Consider the following 21401-nt stretch of genomic DNA (forward strand, 5'->3'; position numbering starts at 1 on the left):
TTCGATTAATGATCATTAATTAAACATGTGAGGACACATGTCATTTAATCATATTATATATAATATATAACCTATTATATATATATATATATATATATATATATATATATATATATATATATATATATATATATATAATGGTGTATTTTAAACATTTTAAAAATATTTATGATTTAATCACGTTATCTTTAATCAACTTTTAATTAATTAATTTTTAAATCGATAATTACTAATTTCAAACCAGTTAGACATATTTATCTTTCTAGTTCAATTATCTAGTTTTAAACAGATTAATACTATAAATTAAACTATAGATAATCCCAAATTCAAAAGTGAGGGGACTAAGTACGGATGTCTATACACCGGTAAGTTAGAACAATGTTTGTCCCTGATAGATGAAGTATCATATGTGATTAGACTGCTTGGGTCTAAGTCAGAATAGAATGGAAAAACATTAGAAGTGAAGGATAGAGGGATAGAAGGTGAGAAGAGATAGCAAATGAGATGATAAAAGATGGGAATAACGAATGAGAAGAGAATGAGTTGAGAAGAAAGAAGGAAAGAGTAAGAGATAGAAGAGTGTGAGAAAAGTAAAGAGATGAGATGAGAAGAGCCTGAAAAGAGGTTAAGGGCATGAGATGAGATAGAGTAAGAGTATGAGAAGTGCTTAGAAAAGAGCATATGGGATGAGAAGTGATGAGAAAAGAGTAGATGAGACAGGATGATATTAGAATACAGTAGAAGAGTATGGAAATAGGATAACAAAAGAATAGAGTATGAGAATATGATATTTGAGTGAAAGAGTTTCAAAAGAAAAGAAAACAATCGTAAAGGTTAAAAAGAAAGAAGAGAAGTAGAGTATAATACATGAAAACAGAGTATGATATAACTCACCAGTCATATGGTCTTATTTTGTAGATTTTTCATGCATTGCAGGTTCAAGTAGTAGCCATTATACGAGTGGAGATAGGAGCACAAGGACTTGGACTAGAAGTTAATTTATTTTTGGTATTTCATTGTTGCTTTAAATTATGGTTATGATTTATTGTAAACCCAATAATATCCTAGGATGTAAAATGTTTTTTAAATACATAATATAACATTTTTATAGAAAAATCTGATAGATCCCCAAAATATTTAGATGGAAAAATTCGAATTGATACAATGAAAGTTTTCTAATGTTACAATTTAGTCCATAAACATCAGAACATGTTAAATTAAACATTGATATTTTGAGTTTGTCACGATTTAGCTAGTCATTGGAAATTGCTATATCTGGATTGCCTATTTTCGACTTGCCACATCGGATCTGATGTGGCAGAAAAGATACATGACCAAATTTAAACACGATCATTTTGCCTCAAGTACAGTATAACATAAAGATCTCATTAATCCTTCTTCATTTAAGGTTAAAATACCACTCTTAGTTTTCATGTCTCGTATCCAATATCAAGATCACAACTTTTGAAGGTTTCGTTGTCATCAAATCAAAGAATTAGTAAACATTTTGGGATATAAACAGTGGTGGGTGGATTTAAAGTGAAGACTAAGACATCATGTACCGATTTAAACCCTTACAGAAGGCTTATAATTTGCCCTAACATCATGATAAGTGTTTAATGTTTTGTGAACTAATTTAACCGTTTTATGTTATTTGTTTGTATTTATATTGTAACATCCATAAAAATCATGAAAAAAATTAAACTTTCAAAAACCAACCCAAAATCAAAAATTGTTTACAACATAGTTTTCAAAACATGTTCTATATCAGAGTTTCCCAAAATTATAAGTCCAAAACATGAGGATGTGTACGGTCACACCTTCGCCTTCCCGTGATCCTATGAAGTACCCAAAACTATAAGCCAACGCTTAGTGAGTTTCCCCAAAGTACCAACACAACACATAATCATAATAACAACAACAAACAGCATGAATACAGAGCCTTAAGTCTGACTGGAATGCCCCACTGGCCTGTAGTCTATCTGCTACGCTCACAGAACCTTCAGCATGACTGGTAGGGGTGTTCGTTTGGATGGATTGGTTTGATCCGATCCAATCAAGTAAATCTAAATTGATTTCGGTTTTCAAAACATGGATCCGAATTGTCCAAACTAAATTCAAATCCAATCCGATCCGATCCAATTACAATTCGGCTGGATCGGTTTTTATAATTCGGTTCTCAAAAACCGAAACATTTTAAAATGACATATAATTATAATATTACCCAAATTTACACAAGAAGCAAAAAAAATCATTTAGTTGTGATTTGAAATTTATAAACAACTAATAAGAAGATATATTATAGTTAAATATTTTATAGATACAAAACTTTCGAGAGAAAATGAATATTAATGTTTTTTTATCAGGTAAAACATTTTGAACCTATTTGAAAAAATAAATTACAAAATTAATAAATAAATTTATATATATATATATATATGTGTGTGTGTGTGTGTGTGTGTATATATATATATATATATATATATATATATATATATATATATATATTATAAATAGATAAATAAGAAATGTTTATTCGGTTTTTTTGGAATATTCGGTTCTTATTTTATAAACCAAAACCAATCCGAAATCCAAAATACTAATTCGGTTTTGTTGAAAACCAATCCAAAAATCTGAATATCCGAACCAAATAGTCCAATCCAAATTGTCCAATTGGATAATTCGGTTTTATCCGAATAGTGAACAACCCTAATGACTGGTATGCCTCACTGGGCCTTCAACCTATCTGGAACGCTCTTCCGGCCTTCGGCCAGACTGGTACGCCCCTCTGGCCTGCAGTCTATCTGGGATGCCCTGGTTCTCGGCCTTTAACACAAAGCAGGACCGCCTCAACCCAACATACCATCACATATCAACATATATCATATCAAACCCTAGTTAGCATATACAGACAGTCATACAGATCTAACATATCACTAAGCATAGCATCATCCTATATACCAGGATACAGATCTAACAGATCACTATAACATACAATCATGCGATAAACCAAGATAACAATCCATAGGGACGGCCTTGGTGCCTTTGACCCAAAAGTATAGTGAGGAAAACTCACCTCGCAAACTAAACAAAATTGATGAGGTCCGACTCCGAATCTCAGCTCTGTAACCGATACCTATTTCCTCTAAGTGACCAATTCTATAAAAATCTCAAAATACTGAAAATACCCTCAAGGTCAAACTTGGTCAAAGTAAACTCGTCAAGCCCACTAAATCAACTGAGTCAACCCAGTCGAGTCAACTCAACCGAATTAACTCAACAAGGCTGACCAGTGCGAGTACGCGGGGTGTACTCTAGAGATACGCATGGCGTACACGAAGCCTCGCAATTGACCACCCATTGGGGTGGTTGACCGAGTACGCGAGGCGTACTGTTGCACCCTCCAAACTCCATTAAGTGCTTAATGTCTTAAGCACTTAAGTCCATATTTTAGATCTAAGGTCCAAATGCACTCTAGAGTCATAAAGTTTCCAGCTTTATGACTTTACTAGTGCAAAAAGTGCTTAACACAAGGTCTTAATCCATTAAGATCCTCTACAAGTTGCATGGAGCAAATCTAACAAATGGGACCTCATTTTCATGGCTTAGGACCCCTCCTAGGGTCTGAAAGGACAACTCAGATCGACAAGAACAAACCATGCACAAGATGAGACTTTTGTGACCAAAAAGTAACATAAAACACCCAAGAATGAGATCTAGCAAATAAGTCATCAAGGTATGAACTTTATACCTTCTAATGATGGAGAAGGATGCAAAACTCCTAGATCCAAGCTTGCTTCAAGCTTTCATGCTTCACTACCACCTTCTTCTTCCTTTGGAACACACAAAAACTGACATTAAACCTTCCAAGAGCTCAAATGTGGCTAAGGTTTGCAAGAGAACACGAATATGTTGATGAAGGCTGGAAATGAGAAGAGAAATGAGGCGGAACACCAATGCTGGAGTGATAATTATTGTTGTATAGGAGAACTCCGCAAGAGGTAGGTAGGAATCCCAACTCCTACCAAAATCGATAACACATGCCCGCAACATATCCTCAAGGGTTTGTATCGTCCACTCACTCTAGTCGTCGGTCTGTGGATGATAAGCAATGCTGAAGTGTAGACTCATTCCCAATTCCTCATGGAACTTCTGCCAAAAACGGGAGGTGGACCGAACATCACGATCTAAAAGAATGGAGCCCAAAACTCCATGGAGAGCAACGATCTTGCTAACATACACATCGGCCAACTTCTCGGTCAAAGAACTCTCCCGGATAGTAAAAAAGTTAGCACTATTGGTCAATTGATCCACAATGACCCAGATAGCATCAAAACCCTTTGCCGTCTTTGGCAACTTGGTGATAAAATCCATCAAAATCTGCTCCCATTTCCACATGGGAACCTCCAAAGGCTGTAGCTTGCAATGCGGCCTCTGATGCTTAGCCTTGACCATCCTTTAGGTTATGCATCTCTCAACATACCGGGCTATCTCCCTCTTTATACACGGATATCAATAGCTCAATCTCAAATCCCGATACATTTTGAGCCTCCTCCAGCACAATCTGCCTGATCCCACCAGAAGCTGGGACCCACACCCGTCCACGCCGGTTCAATAACCCTCAACTATCTGTGACAAATCTGTCAATCTCGCATCTGATCCTCCGTTTCTTCCAGTCTCTTTCCAAACTCCCTCGACCTGAGCCTCCATGATCAAGCCCAAAAGCGGAGAATCAACCGATTTCCTCATACACGCCACCTTATTTGAAGACCCCGCCGACTTGCGGCTCAAAGCATCCGCTACCATGTTCTCTTTAGTACATCTATCCACCTGCGCTACCTCATGTTCAGGTTTGGTTGATCCATAATATGCCTCAAACTCTTGTGATCCGTGTAGACACTACAACGAACCCCATATAGATAGTGCCTCCAAATCTTGAGGGCGAACATCACCGTCCCCAACTCCAGATCATGAGGACTACCTCCAAACCGGTGATGGATGTATCATAGAATACCACAACATTATATATATATATATATATATATATATATATATATATATATATATATTCTTTTTTGAAATAATAGTAACTATATACAAAATATATGCAAAAGAGAATTAAAATAACAAATTTTATTAATTAATTGTTTCAAATAAATTACAAATTTTAAACGGCATGAATCATTCAGTTGACTTTTTTTTTATGAGCCATGGACAGTAAATGATGTTTCCCGTCATCTTTTTGACTATTTTTCAACCCCTTCAATTTCTTCGGTCAACCTCTAAAATTAGCACCACCGCCACCACATGCATATCTCTCTCTCATATATATCAATATATGTCTATATATAGTAGATGTTGGTACAATGTCTATCCTACTTCTTAAAGACTTCTCTTGCCGTTTCTTTCAAGTTCTAAGAACCACACACACACACATAGTGTGAAAATATATATACACAGTACATCCGCCAAAAAGAGAGCTTGGAGAAGGTGAAAATGGGAAGACCACCATGCTGTGATAGCATCGGAGTGAAGAAAGGGCCATGGACACCTGAAGAGGATATAATTCTCGTCTCCTATATTCAACAGCATGGTCCTGGCAATTGGAGATCTGTTCCTACTAGCACTGGTATAACCATTATATATAGATACATATATTCTTTTCTTCTTCCAAAGCAACATAACCCTAAAATGTTGAATTCAGATTTCAGTATCGACCATTGAATTTTAATGGGTGCTTGATAAACGGATTAAAAGTTTGGATTTTTCGAAAAGTTCTTTTCTTTTGGTGGGGTTTTCCGTAACTTTAATTAGGGTATGTATCATGTGTTTTGTTTTATTGTTATTATTAATTAATATATATATATATATATATATATATATATATATATATATATATATATATATATATATATATATCTTCTTGTTCAGGTTTGCTGAGATGCAGTAAAAGTTGCAGACTTAGATGGACCAATTATCTTCGCCCTGGTATAAAGCGTGGGAATTTCACCGAGCAAGAAGACAAGATGATCATCCATCTACAAGCCCTTCTTGGCAATCGGTACGTTCAAACGCAAACGACTGATAGCTAGTGTTTTGTTTGAAAAATCATCGGGAAAGAAAGTTTATCAAGTTCCCCAAAAACTTTAATTTTTCAAAAAAAAAAAACTTTATATATATATATATATATATATATATATATATATATATATATATATATATATATATATATATATATATATATATATATATATATATATATATATATATGCTTTTAGTCGGTCATCAACGACTAAAACAAGTTAATATGTGCTTGTAAGTGTGAAATTTAAAAGTGGTTTATATAACTGGATCTATATATGAAGGCATTTGATTGTAAATGTATGGTTACATTTAATGTTGTTTTTAATGGGGACTAATTATTGATTTGATGTGGCAGATGGGCAGCAATAGCTTCATATCTTCCGCAAAGAACAGATAACGATATCAAGAATTACTGGAACACCCATCTTAAAAAGAGGCTCCATAACTACCGTTCCAATTCCGACCAAGAAAACCATCATCATCAACAGGGTGCGTCTACATCATCATCGTCCTCAGAAACCATCACCACTGCCAAAGGTCAATGGGAAAGAAAGCTCCAAACTGATATCCACATGGCCAAACAAGCTCTTTCTGATGCCCTATCACTCCACACCAAACCCACCACTTCATGGCAGCAGCCGCCAACCCCTACTGCTCCTATCGATCACCAACCAGAGTTACCACCTCCACCTCCGGTAATATTTAACGCCTCCAGTTATGCATTGAGTTCCGAAAACATTGCTAGGTTGCTCCCAAACTGGCTGAAGAAAAGCGGAAAATCTTCACAAACAAGCTCTGAAAGCATCGGTACTTTTAACCAGCAGTTCCCAAGTCCTCCAACAAGTGAAGGGTTAAAAAACTATGGCAATTCCGAAGTTTCAGAGACAACAAGCTTGTTCCAAGCTGAAAGTAAACCAAACATCATGGAATATCAAATACCGTCTCTTACTTTCTTGGAGAAGTGTCTGTTTGATGATGCTGCACAAGGACATGAAGGCTTTATGGATATGTCATTAGAAGAAAGTGATAGCTTATTCTAACTTGGGTTAGCTTTAAGACTAGACTCTACAGTTAGCTTTTAGAAAGTGCAAGTTTCCAGTGGTAAGTAATAGAATAGTTTAGGAGTCAATTCTATGTATAGAACAGGAAGTAAAAAATGACTTTTATGGTTCTTAATCTTATATTAATATCTTACTTTTCAATTTCATTTAATTTGGTCGACAAATTATGCTTATTTCTTTACTATTAAATACATTTATAATATCTAATGAAAATTATTATATTTTATTAAATTACACATGTATGAATTCTAGTTTTATATTTATTTTAAGACAATAAAATGGTTACCAGTAATGGAAATCTCGCCAGCCAAAATCTATATTTTTCTTCGTCCTAAAAATGAAACACTTTGTTTTTATTGAAACATATTTCAAAACATTTAATTACTAGCTAAATTAAATATTAGAGTTATTCACTAAAATATCATCTTAGAAACTTTGATATATCATTTTGAAAGCATTTTTTCCGGACTTTAATCAAATGACCCCATAATAATTTAATTGTTAGGCTATTCACATCAATACAATATCATATTAATTATTTTTCAAATGTGTTACATGAGCTTTTATATCAATTCAATATCACTTATCTTTTAAAAGTAGTTTTCACTGCTACATCAAACATTTAATTTATATTTTTTTGAACATATATCTAATATAAATTAAGAAAATATTATTGCTAAATAATAAATCTAATCTGTAAATAAAAAATAATAAATGATGATTTTTTTAATAACCAAATAGTAGTATCTCATAAAAAATTGAACGAATAATGACTAGAGGCCTACATGGAATTGCAATTTTTCTTTGCAAAAACCGACGTGCAAGGTCTTAGGGTTTGCTTGAGGTAGTATTTAACAAATGTATGGTTCAAGCACATAAATGACTCTTGTGCATTTGTTAAGGTTTGAAATAAGAAAGTTAAGATAACAATCGTATTTCCAAAAAATTTCTCACAATTCATTGTTTTTGGTTTCTTATTTGCTTGTCGTAGAAAACCACATGAAGAAATGAGGATTGTAGGAAGAAAGACGATTGTCTTTGTAACATCCAAAAAACCATGATTAAAATTTTCATTTTTAAAGTAAATAAAACATCAATTTCAACAAAATTACATCCAGAGCAACCAATTTGTTCATAATCCATTATTCAGGAATCAGAGTTAATAGGAAGACAATACAAAATCTCAAATCATAAATTTGTTGATTTATATATACAGTCTCGCCTTCACAATCTGATAAGTACCTACAAAATATTTAATCAACAATTACAAGCATAAAGCTTACTGAGATCCTCAAAAGACCACATACAACACAACATAATAATCAACTAAGTTTATCAGCAAACTTTGGTTACTATCAGCGGTCCCAATGGGCTAACAGCATGCCCCGTGGCTTAACAACACACCTCAACGGTTACCAGCAACCGGGGGGGGGGGGGGGGGGGGTGGGGGTATTAGCAGTCATATGGACTTACAACATTCCAAAAGTTATCAACAACTCATTTCACATATAATAGAAATCAAAAAATAAGACCTATTTAGTCGATATGCATATATTACCATACATGCAAGTATAGTGAAAAGATTCACCTTGCAGGTAGCAGGTAAAACACAACAACTCTCATACGGTGAAGATTGGTACTAGAAAACAATTAAATAGTAATAAAGAAGTACCCACTCAGTCTACACCCTAAAACCTCTAAATTTACCAAAACTCAACCTTGGTCAAAAGTCAATGCTCAAAGTCAACAGTCATCTCTCCCATTGACTGACCCTTACGTTATGACCAATCCTTGGTCACATCATGAGAAGGCGAGTCCATCCCGATTACTAACTCGGTCCCGATTCAACTCGATTATCCTCAAATCAACATTCACATCGTGATAGAGCTTTTATCACATTGTGAGAATCGTCAAACAAAACAGTTGGGACACCCAACCGTTCACGTCGTGAGAACTAATCTGGCTTCCTAATTGCATTAAGTCCGTAATCGTTCCAGCGATTCATTCATACTTTCCCAGTGGCTTTCCTACCCCAAATATAACATAAAAATCGGTGTTTTGTGTACAAGCATGTTTAATGCATGTCCCTTTCACTCTAGGCCATACTCATGGAAGAAATAGACCCAAAATTGCATTAGAGATTCAAAATCATCAAAAGCACATAGATCTGGAACATACAACCTAAATGGGATCTCGAGGATCGATAAAGTTGCCAAATTTATGGAACATTGTCACTCAAAGCTTCAAAAACATGGAGAAATTGGGAAAATGAGCCTAGGTTTAGCAACTTATAAGCATAAAGGTGGAAACTTGAATCATTCTCAAGGTCCAAAAGATAGCTGGAAGCTGAGATCTTCTTATGCAAGGCTCCAAAACTCCTTCTTGAAAGAGATTCATTCCAAAATCCACCAAGAACTCCAAAAGTGGATGAGAGAGGAGAGGGGAGGCTCAAAGTGGTTAAAGGGAGGCTAAGGTATCTCTTAAACAACTTTAGGTGTGAAGGAGGGTGGAAAAATACCCCAAAAACACAGAACCACCCATTAAATACATACAAAACCCTAAATTTCATGGACTTGGGTTGCCCCGTTCTCACCTCGTGACAACATTCTTGTCAAGTCGTGAGAATAAGCTCCCCACATTGTGAGAATGTGCCTCTCACCTCGTGACAATGGGTTTTCACCCAATTCCATTCCAACTTCAAAGAGTCATAACTTCTCCGTTTCAACTCCGTTTTCGGCGATCTTTATATGCACGAAAAGGTATTGACGAGCCCCACAACCCTATATGATTTCTTTTCACTTAATACATGGCGAAATAAAACTATAGTCCATGTAATAAGCTTGGAATATTACATTTCCCATTTTACCCTTTTTCTTCAAAGCACAAATCAAAGGCTTTAATCACTTAACCAAAATTATCAAAATCCGATAGGGTATAAACTATATGCCCTTGAAGCCCAAAACCTTTGCTTTATCTCTTTACGCCTCGCTATTCTAAAATTAGAAACATTTTAAAACCAGGTGTTACAATTCTTCCCCACTTAAACTGGATTTTGTCCTCGAAATCCGACTCAGTTAGAATTTTCTAAAAACTGTACTAACATTGCACAAATGTTCCCTCCAACCTCTCCATATAATAAACACATCCATATTTAACTCTAGAGACCATCCGAAACCCAACTGATTCCAACAATTAACTCGGTCACTTGCAACACCCGACTGCAATAACTACCTCTCTCTCCAAACTCGAAATCCCGAAAACTTCCTACAGGGTCACCCATACCTGAATTGCTCTTGCCCGGGAATGCTTAACTGTAGAGTTCTTATGGGATTTGCTGCCCTCACGACTTTAAATCATGTTGTGACAGAGAAGGTATCCATACCCCTTTTATAGAATGCTTAGTTCTCCTTTCCAGCCGATGTGGGATCAGGTGCAACTAACCTGCCTGCCTTTAAGGTGGGTTGCACATGATGCTTGGAAGGAGAACGAAACATTTCCTTATAAGGGTTGTGGATACCTTCCTTGTCACAATGCGTTTTAAATCCGTGAGGGCAACAGATCCCATAAGAACTCTATAGTTAAGCGTGACCGGGCGAGAGCAATCCAGGGATGGGTGATCCTGGGAAGTTTTTGTGCTGGGAGCCCAAAGTGGACAATATTGTGATATGTGCAAGAGGGGTATGTTAAAATATAATGTTTAAAAATCTTTTAAACCATTTTAAATATTTTAAATTTGGGTATTTATAAGTTTTATGATAAAACTATTTTCAACAAAAAAATCGATTTTTAACAGGTAAAAACGTTTTTCTAAATATCCATTTATAAACATCTTATGTTACCTTTTAAATATTTTTTACTAAAACTCCAAGTGATATTATCATATGTTAAAATGTTGTTTAGTTTGTAAAAACCATTTTCATACATCAAACATAACATACAATGACATAAAAATAAACATCACATGCATGCATTATAATGTGTATAAACCAAGCCATGTCTAGTAATAATTTTTGTGATCCATCATAAAACTTATTAAGTCTTTCCTAAAGGAATTAAAGGACACTTCAAAAAGTATTCAAGCTCCCACTTTCCAAGTCAACTCTTGCTTGCAAAAGGACTGCAAATCTTCATGTTGTGAAATTTGAATCAATTAAACCATTAAGAGTATAAATAAGCCCAAAACCTAAAGTAGAAGCTTATGGTTGGGATTATGGTCTTAAACGGTCAAGTCATCTTCAAGGTGGTCATTTCTTCATCTTGTTACGTTTAAAAAGAAATACAACTAGTCTAACTAATTTATTATAAAAAATCAACAAATGAAAAAAAATACATATTTACCTATTACTTCTTATAAATAAATAAATATCAACTAAACACAACACAAATGTACAAATGACTTGTTTATACACAACAACATATCAAATAGTATAACAAACAACTCTTTGTTTTTTCTAAGACAACTTTTATATAACCAAAATCCATGAAAAAAACGTTATATATAAAAATAAACAATTTTAACCAAGAAATTGTCAAAGAAGACAAATATGGATTTTTCTTAACCAAATGAAATTCATGCTTGTTTTCCAAAAACCAAAGATTATCAAACATAAAAAAATCATTCTAACATTGATACTACTGATAGGTTTTGATACAAAATATAAGTTTGTTTTTCACAAGAACTGCAATGGAAGACTTTAAAAAATTAACAAGTTTATTTTTTAGTTTATAACAAAACCAAACCATCAAGGATCCATTTATATATAGAGGTTAGAATGTAATAAAAACACAACCAAATAGTGTTTAGAATGACAACCTTTGAAGCCTTTGGACCCACTTGGTTTTGGGGTGTTGAGGAAGATAGCAAAAATCAAAGAATATGATTTCTCTATGTGTATCCACCATCAAGAGTAAGACACTTGGAATGTTATTTCCTTCTTGTATTCTTGAGTGTATTAAGCCTTTAAGTGCTTAACTCAAATAAGCACTAAAGGAGACAACTCAAGGAAGCTTTTAAACCACCAAACTAACTTCAAAAGAGAGATAGGAGGAAGATATAGAGAGGTTTCGGCTATATCGAGGAAGAAGCAAAAAACTAGCCAATTTTCATGTATAAAGCTCTCATTTTATATCCTATGCATAGTAAGGGCTTTCCATTAAAATACTCTAAAGTTATGGTAGCCTTTAGAAGCATGGGAGACATGGTATGGAGGTTGACAAACAACCTCCATTCTTTATATAAGATTTTCGGCCATGCCTCTTGTAAAGAGGAGGATTCTTTAATTTTTATAAACTCTAAGTTTATAAAATATAAACTTTGTCTTTAGGTAAAAGCAAAAGAATCCAACTAGTCCAAAAGGTTGTGCATGACTTATTAATTCATACTATATGAAATAATAACTAGGTATACTCTGTTACAATTAATATTTTCACAAAAAAATAATTATTCCCTAATTAAAATACAAGAATTGATATTATTTATTAATAATCATATTAATAATAAATATAAAAAATGTGCCAACTTGATAAAGGTATGACCCTATAGGATCATATATTATTAGCAATGTCACTCAATAGTGATTCTTGGATATATAGATTCAACACAAGCATCCTCACAACTTTATTCAACTTGGAAAATTGATTCTTGATCTTCGATGTGGACATTTCTTTAACACCTCTTGGTGTATGAGTGTACCATTCCTCTTCTTGAGTTATATGCTTGGATTCTTCAGCCATATTCTTGATAAGAACTCTTATTTATGTAGGATTCTTGTCATCTATTGATCCTTCACTAGATTCATTAAGTAATCTTCTCTTCCAAAGTGACATTCCTTCACAAAAATATTGCAATAACTGATACTCTGAAATCCCAAGCTTTGGACATCTTGAACATAATTTCTTGAGTCGTTCCTAGTAAGTGTACAATGCTTCTCTTTTCTATTTCTTGATACCAATGATTTCCTATGTAAAGTTGAAGCTCTTATTTATGGAAAATACTTGTCCAAAAACATCCGTGCAAGCTTATTCCATGTTGTCACCGACTCTGGTGGTAAGTCATACAACCATTCTTTGGCTGAATCTTGTAAAGCAAAAGGGCATGCCCTTAACTTGATTTTATCTTCAGTGACTTCATGTGGGTTCATTCCCACACAAACAACATGAAATTCCTTAAGTAATTTGTTTGGGTCTTCATTCTCAAGACCGCGAAATGAAGGCAACAAGTGAATTAGTCCGAATTTGAGTTCAAAGTTTATTGCTGCGAGATAATTAATACATAATGTTTGTTGGGTAACATATTAGGTAGACTATTGTTGAAAGATTTGTTTAGGAGGTAGAACGGGGGACCTTGATTGCCTTGGTTGTCTCCTATGGTAGGAGTAGGGATGGAAGTTTCAGGCTTGGGTAAATGAGTAAGTGAAAGTGGTGGTGTGGATTCTCTGGATGTTGGTGTATTTGAGGATGTGGTTGAAAGATTTGATGAAGAAGCTCCAGATTGTTGTTGTTTCTTTAAAACTCTAGCTTGTTTCGTTTTTGCTTTATAGATTTCTTAATCTACAAGTCAACTGGTAATGATATACATGTGTGAAAATATCTTTGCATAAACAATTAGTACTACCTTATCCCCAGAAACGGCTCCAATTTGTTTGGTGTGTCAAACCAACAAATAAAGGGATAATAATAATAATAATAATAATAATAATAATAATAATAATAATAATAATAATAATAATAACAATAACAATAACAATCACAATCACAATCTCAATCACAATCACAATCACAATCACAATCATAAAAATAATAATAATAATAATAATAATAATAATAATAATAATAATAATAATAATAATAATAATAATAATAATAATAAGACATAAATATATTAAAGATTTAGTATAGAATAAGCAGGGTCGAACCACTGAGATATGAGACTTAATGTTTAGCCATATTTTCACATAACATAATATCACCAGTTGTTAAAAAGGGGGATTTTTGTTGAGATTAAATTAAACTTCATAAATAAGCAAATTAAAGACTAAAATTAGAATTAAAAGACATTTATGATTCCAAATCTTATTTAAGTACCATGTCGTTAGATGTAGTATGACATAAAATCATGTTTAATCTAGGTTGGTAATTAAGATATTAATAAGCTATAATCTCTCAAAATTGCCAAGTATATTTTACTTAAAACATGATCTTCAAATAATACTTCACCTAGTTGATTCAATACAAACAAGCTCTTAGATTAAATCAATAAATGACATTAATTTCAAGAAATTAATAACAACAATGTTCGATACTCCTCATATGCTCGGGAGTGTAAAAACATCTAATCTTTTATTACACTCATTTTTATTTAATTGAAACCAATTAAGTGTTTGTCACTTACTCCAAATCACAAAACATATACAATTTTCATAATTTGACTAACAAGAATTATATGAACTCTATTTCGTTGATCAAGTGAAAAGAGTGCAAATTAAATATATAATGAAAACAAAATCAAATATTACTAGAGAGAACCATAGAATCTAGTACATAACACAATCTAAATAACAAGTAATTATGAATCTAGAACCGAAAATGGAAGGAAAAGTTAGCCACACATGGCTAAATTAGATTACAAATTCAACAAGTTTAATCTTCATACAAACTTACAAATTCGAAATCTAAATGTTTACAAAGTGGTAAGTGATGATAATATGTATGAAAATCACATGTTGTAAAGTCTTGGTCAAAGTTCTCTTTAAAATGGCCAAGGAGCCTTTTTTAATTGGAAGTTGAAAATCACAAAAAATTGTCAGACTCGATTTCATGCCCTCAGAATGGTAAAATGTAATGTTGAGAGCCCTATTCCACAACCATGGAATGGACATTATAATCATTCCAATACCTTGGAATCTCGTGATTAGATGTCCATTTCTATATTTCTCATTTTCTTCAATATTGCTCCCATAATTCTGAAACTTTGTGTAGATCCTTCCTCGAACATCTTAAGCATGCTCCAATCCTCAAACGTCCCTAAAACATCCTCAAAAACGGTGAAAAGTATATTGATCCTCAAAAATGTCCCGAAAAATGCAAAATGCATGTATAGTTAAACTAAATGTTATGCAATACTTGAATTAAACATGAAAAGAGCATGTAAAAAATGTGCACTTTATGCACCTAACACGCCCCCTTCAACCCCTATAAACAGATGATGATTTTGCTTGATTTCAATCACAATTAACCTTTTTCTATCAAGTTAAATTGCACTTTATGCTTGAAAAAATAGAAGTATTTGGTAATGAGGTTCTGCCTACGACTTCCCAATTTTTGCTAGAAACTATGTAAGCTAAGCTACACTTATTACGATTTAAGTGTAACTTGTGTTTAAGTTAATTATCATTTTTATGAACCTATAAAAAAGATTTATCAGTGATTCTAGTCATAATATTGATTGATCTACTTATGTGAATGATGTTTAGGCTAGATTTAGTGAGGTGTTTAAAGTGGATTTTGCAAACAGTATACTCTGTATACCAAACAGATCATATCTCTGATATGATCTTAATGTTTATTCCTTATTTGATAGAACTTGAAGTATTCATTAGGATTAGTGAAAGATCTAGCTTTCATTATGAGATTGCCATAGAGATTATTAAGTTATAATATTAATACTTGTTAGGCACGTTGCTCACCAGTTGGATCGCCCAGATAGATGTTAATCATCTGATTAATTTCCAAGGTGATTTTCTCACTATACTTTATACAATAGTATGTATCTTCTTTATGTCAGGATATAGGTGCATTGTGGTATGCTATTTGGTAAATAAACTAATTTAGTTAATTACCAGTTGGATTGTTTGTTTGTCTGTCTACTATATATGCATTGTTATGTTATGTGGCGAGTTGAAGATGGAACAGATTCATGATGAAGGCCAATAGACTCGGGCGGACCAACTTTATGTTGAACGCTAACGCAACGGGCCAGCTTTATGCTGAAGGCAAAAAAGAGGCAGGCCAACATTGTGCTGAAGGTCATTATGTGTATGAATTATATATGTATTGTGGTATATGGTATTTTAGGGAACTCACTAAGCTTTGTGCTTACCTAGTTGATTACAAATGATTTCGGGTACTTCTTCGGATCATGAAAAGGTCAAGGCTTGATTACACACGCATATTATGTCTTCCGCATATTTTAATTATACTCTAATTTAAATGAAAAACTACCAAATACAAATGAAAAAAACAATTGTTATGGAAATTAGGATGTTACATTCCGATTGAGTATATTAAGAAAAGATTGATTATTAATACTAAGTTAGTTCAAGTACGAGTTGTATGTGTTATTATTGTGGCTAGGTATAAGTCGTAAATGGAATAACCACTATGGGTTGAAATAATTTATTGTTACAAGTTAGATTGGTCCTAATTGATAATATAACCTAAGTATGATTGTTGGGATGTGAATTTGATTGATAGATTCTATAAAGATGAAATCAACAAAGATATGATGTAACTGAATGAACACATATATGTAAATAAGATATAGTTTTTCATTTGGAGAGTAAAAGGAATACGATTACAATGAAGTAAGATACCTCTCAAAAGATACTCTCTACTACCAACTAACTACCCTTATATAATAAGTACAAAGGATTTAGTTAGGTTCTGACCAATGAGGTCAGGACACCTAGGCTAACACAGCTGTCAAAATAAGTTAACACAAACTGCAAAACCTAAGTATACAAAAAAAATACGAACACAGACTAATTTGTTCCTATATACAAGTGAAGATTATACAAATAAATCTGAAATATATTTCACACCTGAACTCAAATACAACCTAGAAAATATGTGAATCCCAACAATAGATACATGTTATGAACTATAATGAAGAGTGGTAATCGAAATACCATTATATTGGAGACTGTTGATCATAGTAGTCTTAGTGAATGCAATACCATTAATCAACGTGGGTTAGAGACGGAAAGGAAATTTAAAGCCCTCAATTGGGAGTAGTATGCATAATTTTATAGATGACTCTCGTAGTGTCTTTGAATTGTGTTTGAGGAAGAAATACGGTAAGAGAATTGGAAGTTGAAGTAAACATGCTATTTTGAGACAGAATTGTAAGGCCTCAACAATTGCTTTAGTAATCAATATGCTCTTCATTTATGGAATGGTCTTTAATAACCAAAGTTTGGATATTGATGGATATGTTAGAAGCGCATGTGAGAAGAACTTGCAATGTGGAAACGGAGTGATAGATATGTGATATGTGAGATAGATTATATTATAATAATTGAAAGAGAAAATTTATTGTACCGCGTGTGATTTGGACATGGTTATGTCCTAAATTAAAGTTGATTATATTAGGAATTTACTCTACTTAGTTGTAGATATTGTAGATTGATAACGTTCTTCTGGAAAGAATGATAAAAAGTATGATAGATGTGTTGGATTAAGGTGCCTAAGGTCCTAACTAAATTGGTATAATGTTGATGAATAAAATTACAGTCCTTTTTGGGTTGCCCTGATATCCATAAAATGGCTTGGATTGATCAAAGGAGAGAGAGAGAGAGAGAGAGAGAGAGAGAGAGAGAGATAAATGATTTGTTACTTTATTATGTGATTAATAAATTAATAAAAATAGTTAATACTTGATATGAATTAATTAAAGATAGTCAAAATTGGTTAACTATTAATCAGAATTAATTTGGATTTAATATGGGTTTAATTGGAATTAATTGAATATACAAATGATGAATTGTAATTGTTCAATAGTTGAACAAAAGAAGCGACTCTAGAACCGTCCATGGTATGGATGGTTTTGGAGGTTTTCCAAGGGTTTCTGGAAGGATCCTAGTTACTGATAAGGAAAGGTTTTGAGTTGAGATTAAATCTATTATTTAATTATTCAAATTTGGCTTTGTTTGCAAGTAACATAAACTATAAATAGGACCCTTGGGCATCTTAATTCCATGGCTTTCTCATACCTAAAGGAGAAAAACGAATTTCTCCTCCTCATCTCCCATTTCTCTTTTAATCCCAAGGTTTCTTCTGTTTTGGGTGTGCACCATTAGAGGCCCTTACACTATTTGAATTTCATTCATAGGGTTCTGGTGTATGCTCTTCATAAGTATGTTGCTATTAGATGTGAAAAAGACATAGATCAATTTTAGGTTGCAAGTAACCTTAAGTGTTAAGAGAATTTATGCATGTACATTTGTTTTGTAACCTATAAATCTCATGAGTGGTATCAAAGCCTTCATTTTCACATTAATAGTACATAATAGATGAAACCAAAACAAACAAAAAAATTAACAGTCTGTTATGTTACCATGTGACAAGTCTTCTGTCACGACGTGAGATCAGTCTGGAATCCGAATTACGAGATTTTCTAGCCTTATTTAAAAGATAGGATCATTATTAGTCAATACATATTATTTTAAATATCGAAAATCTAAATATATTAACTAGATAATTAAGCATCCTAATTCGATTATGAAAGGAAGATTAAATAAGATAATTACCAATTATAAGATATATAATTATCCTAATAAGACTTAGGAAAATTAATTAAAAGTTTAATTAAAAGATAATTCTTAAATCCTATTTAATTCAAATATTAATTATTAAATATTATTTGAATTAATATGTTTTTAACCTTGTATTTTCAAAATGTTTTAAAATACACCTTATACATTTGTATAAAAATGTCTATTACTATATGTATCATTTAAATGCAATCGAATCAATAGTAGGCCTCATTCATGAAGCCACACTATAAGAGAGGTTTAAGGAAACAACCTATAAAATGACCGATGAATAGGTGTCCTTTTCACCCACCGCTTCTTTCTGTGGTAGAGGGTTGTTAGCCGAACAGGTTTGGTAGGACACTAATCACATTAAAAGTATAATGTATAAAGTACTAGAACCTTCTATAAAATCTCACTCTAGTTACTTTAGGATTATGTGAAATTGTATGTTAATCCATGAAAACGGACATTATTTCTTTGTGAGTTGTTAGTGTAGCATGTATGTGTAACCGACACACTAATGTGGGACTACAAAGATGAAATGATGGCACATTCTAAAAAATTATGATTGTTGATGGAGCGTGTTTGGTTAACCACCATGTTAATGTGAGATCATAAATGATATTGAGGGTGTCACACGGGTTTAAATGGTTATTCATATCTTATTTGTGATCCTCAACATCTCAGTCACAAATCGAAGAGCATAGTGATTAATACGTCATTGATTGTTCAATAAATCTCAAAAGATCTAGAGTTTCATTTTTATTGAAATAGGTAAAATGTTTTACCTACCTAAAATAGGTTCGTGATATGACTACGAGATCCATCTTCATATTACAAATCGTATTTATGGATCCTAGCCTTAATTTAAAATTCGGTTCATAATTAAGGATTAAATCAAGTTCGTTAAACCTTGTCTCTAAGGTTAGATGGAAATCCTCTGCCACCTCCTCGCTTACTTTCTAATTCTAGCCTCTCTTTGTTCTCCCTCGGGAATGGCTAATGTGACATCCCCAAATTTCACGGCCAGAAAACACCGATTTTTGTTTATGCTTTATAAAAATCAGAGTACCTCTTTTCATAAAATGTTGCGGAATTTGTTCCCAGAAAAACATGATAAATACGTTATTAAAACATTTTCGAAGGAACGTATTTTATTTATTTCAAAACGTTTGGGATGTCATCGTCAATACAGAAACATAAGCATAAACAGAACTTACATATATTTACACTAGTGATCTACATCTCTTTAATCTCTCAGTGTAATGTGACTTCATATCAACACCTGTGATATAGATAAACTGAGTGGGTCAGGTTGGGAAACCTGGTGAGCACATAGGGTTTTCAACCCACAATAATATAACTATTATGTTTAAACATCAAACAATCAACCCAATTACCCATTCACGTTATCCTCACATTACGTCCCTAAAACATCTAACACAAGGGACCTAGTCTAAGGACTATCATCGGGATGGACACTACTGATAGGGGGATTCCTCAACAATAAATATCCTAAAGGCAACCGTGTGGGAGATGGAGTACACCTGGTGAGCACACAATTCAAGTAAACACCCAGTTCGAATAAACACACAGTTCGAATAAACACCTACAGGTTGCGAGCCTGCTAGTGTTCCACTGGACTGTCTAGAATAGTCCGTGGTCGTCATCTATACTCCGCTAGATGACTGGATCAGCAATAACATCTATAACGAGGCCTCTCATTATTTTATTTTGTCACACAGCAACTATTACATCTACCCATGTTTTATCCAACACATTTTGTAGATATAAAATACATATACAGTTTAAATCATTGAAAACATGTATAAAATGTTCATCCAGCATAGATAGCAAGTATTCAGATAATATGCACACATAGCACGTAATTGATATAAAATACTTCATATCTATGTGTAAGCTGAAAGTAACTATGCACTCACTTGATTAGGTGGTGACTCGGTACTTGAACAGCACTTTGTTATCTCAAAACAATTTTTCCTTGACCAAAACCTAGTATTAATACCACTAGAGTTTAGTTTTAACGTTAATCGCGACTAATTAATAGTCTAGTTATTATTACTATTATATAAGCGTTAAATAACACTCAATATAATTCATAATAGTAGCCCAAATAATTATTTTAAGGTCCTAATAATGTTACTATAATTAAATAAAAGCTATATTAAATATAGTATAAGCGTAACTCTCTTACAGCGGGTTTTTATTAAAAACTGGGCTTCGCTGGAGCAGCATTTCCGAGCCGAAAGCTTTTCTTCTTGGAGCCGTCGGGCGCTCCAGGGCTTTCTTCTCGTGATAGGGAGGTTCCCTAGACTTGGGAGGGGTTAGGGAGGTTAGAGAGAAGTTAGAGAGAGAAATAAAGGTTTGAAGGTGTGAGGAAATTATGAAGAGTTCTTCTCTTATTTATAGGAATTGTATAGTAAAGTAGTCTCCAAGCTTCGTCCGTATCTTCCGCGTACGAGCTCTATTTTCTACGTTATTTATATCCACGCGTTGGTATTTACAAGTACTACAACTTTCATTTAGACCCCGTCGGTTAATTCTCCTTCTATCTTATATTTACAAAAACTGTATCGAATTCGCCGCGCTCGAAAAGTAGAGACTAAGCTTCGTCCATAACTTTCGCTAACGATCTCCGTTTTTGTCGATATTTATATCAAAACGTTGGTATTTACGAGTACTACAACTTTCATTTAGACCTCGT

The 21401-nt window shown here is 33.3% G+C and overlaps 1 protein-coding gene across 1 annotated transcript; it reads left to right on the plus strand.

Annotated features, from left to right (window-relative positions):
- The first annotated feature begins 5371 nt into the window (after positions 1–5371).
- On the plus strand, positions 5372–7291 carry LOC145057323 (myb-related protein 306-like). The gene is made up of 3 exons (XM_079005165.1): positions 5372–5629; positions 5932–6061; positions 6440–7291. The coding sequence occupies exons 1-3, from the start codon at positions 5497–5499 to the stop codon at positions 7122–7124; spliced, it is 948 nt and encodes a 315-aa protein (XP_078861291.1). The 5' UTR covers positions 5372–5496; the 3' UTR covers positions 7125–7291.
- Positions 7292–21401: the final 14110 nt, after the last annotated feature.

Source organism: Lactuca serriola, chromosome 1 (assembly GCF_051521515.1).
Source record: "Lactuca serriola cultivar US96UC23 chromosome 1, Lser_US96UC23_V15, whole genome shotgun sequence".
NCBI classification, from domain to species: domain Eukaryota; kingdom Viridiplantae; phylum Streptophyta; class Magnoliopsida; order Asterales; family Asteraceae; genus Lactuca; species Lactuca serriola.

What these genes read in the sequence shown, in the direction of transcription:
- LOC145057323 (XM_079005165.1), top strand. Translation starts at nt 5,497, where the DNA reads ATGGGAAGACCACCATGCTGTGATAGCATCGGAGTGAAGAAAGGGCCA. An exon ending in ATCTGTTCCTACTAGCACTG is followed by an intron (nt 5,630 to 5,931) that starts GTATAACCATTA and finishes CTTCTTGTTCAG; the next exon opens with GTTTGCTGAGATGCAGTAAA. An exon ending in CAAGCCCTTCTTGGCAATCG is followed by an intron (nt 6,062 to 6,439) that starts GTACGTTCAAAC and finishes TTGATGTGGCAG; the next exon opens with ATGGGCAGCAATAGCTTCAT.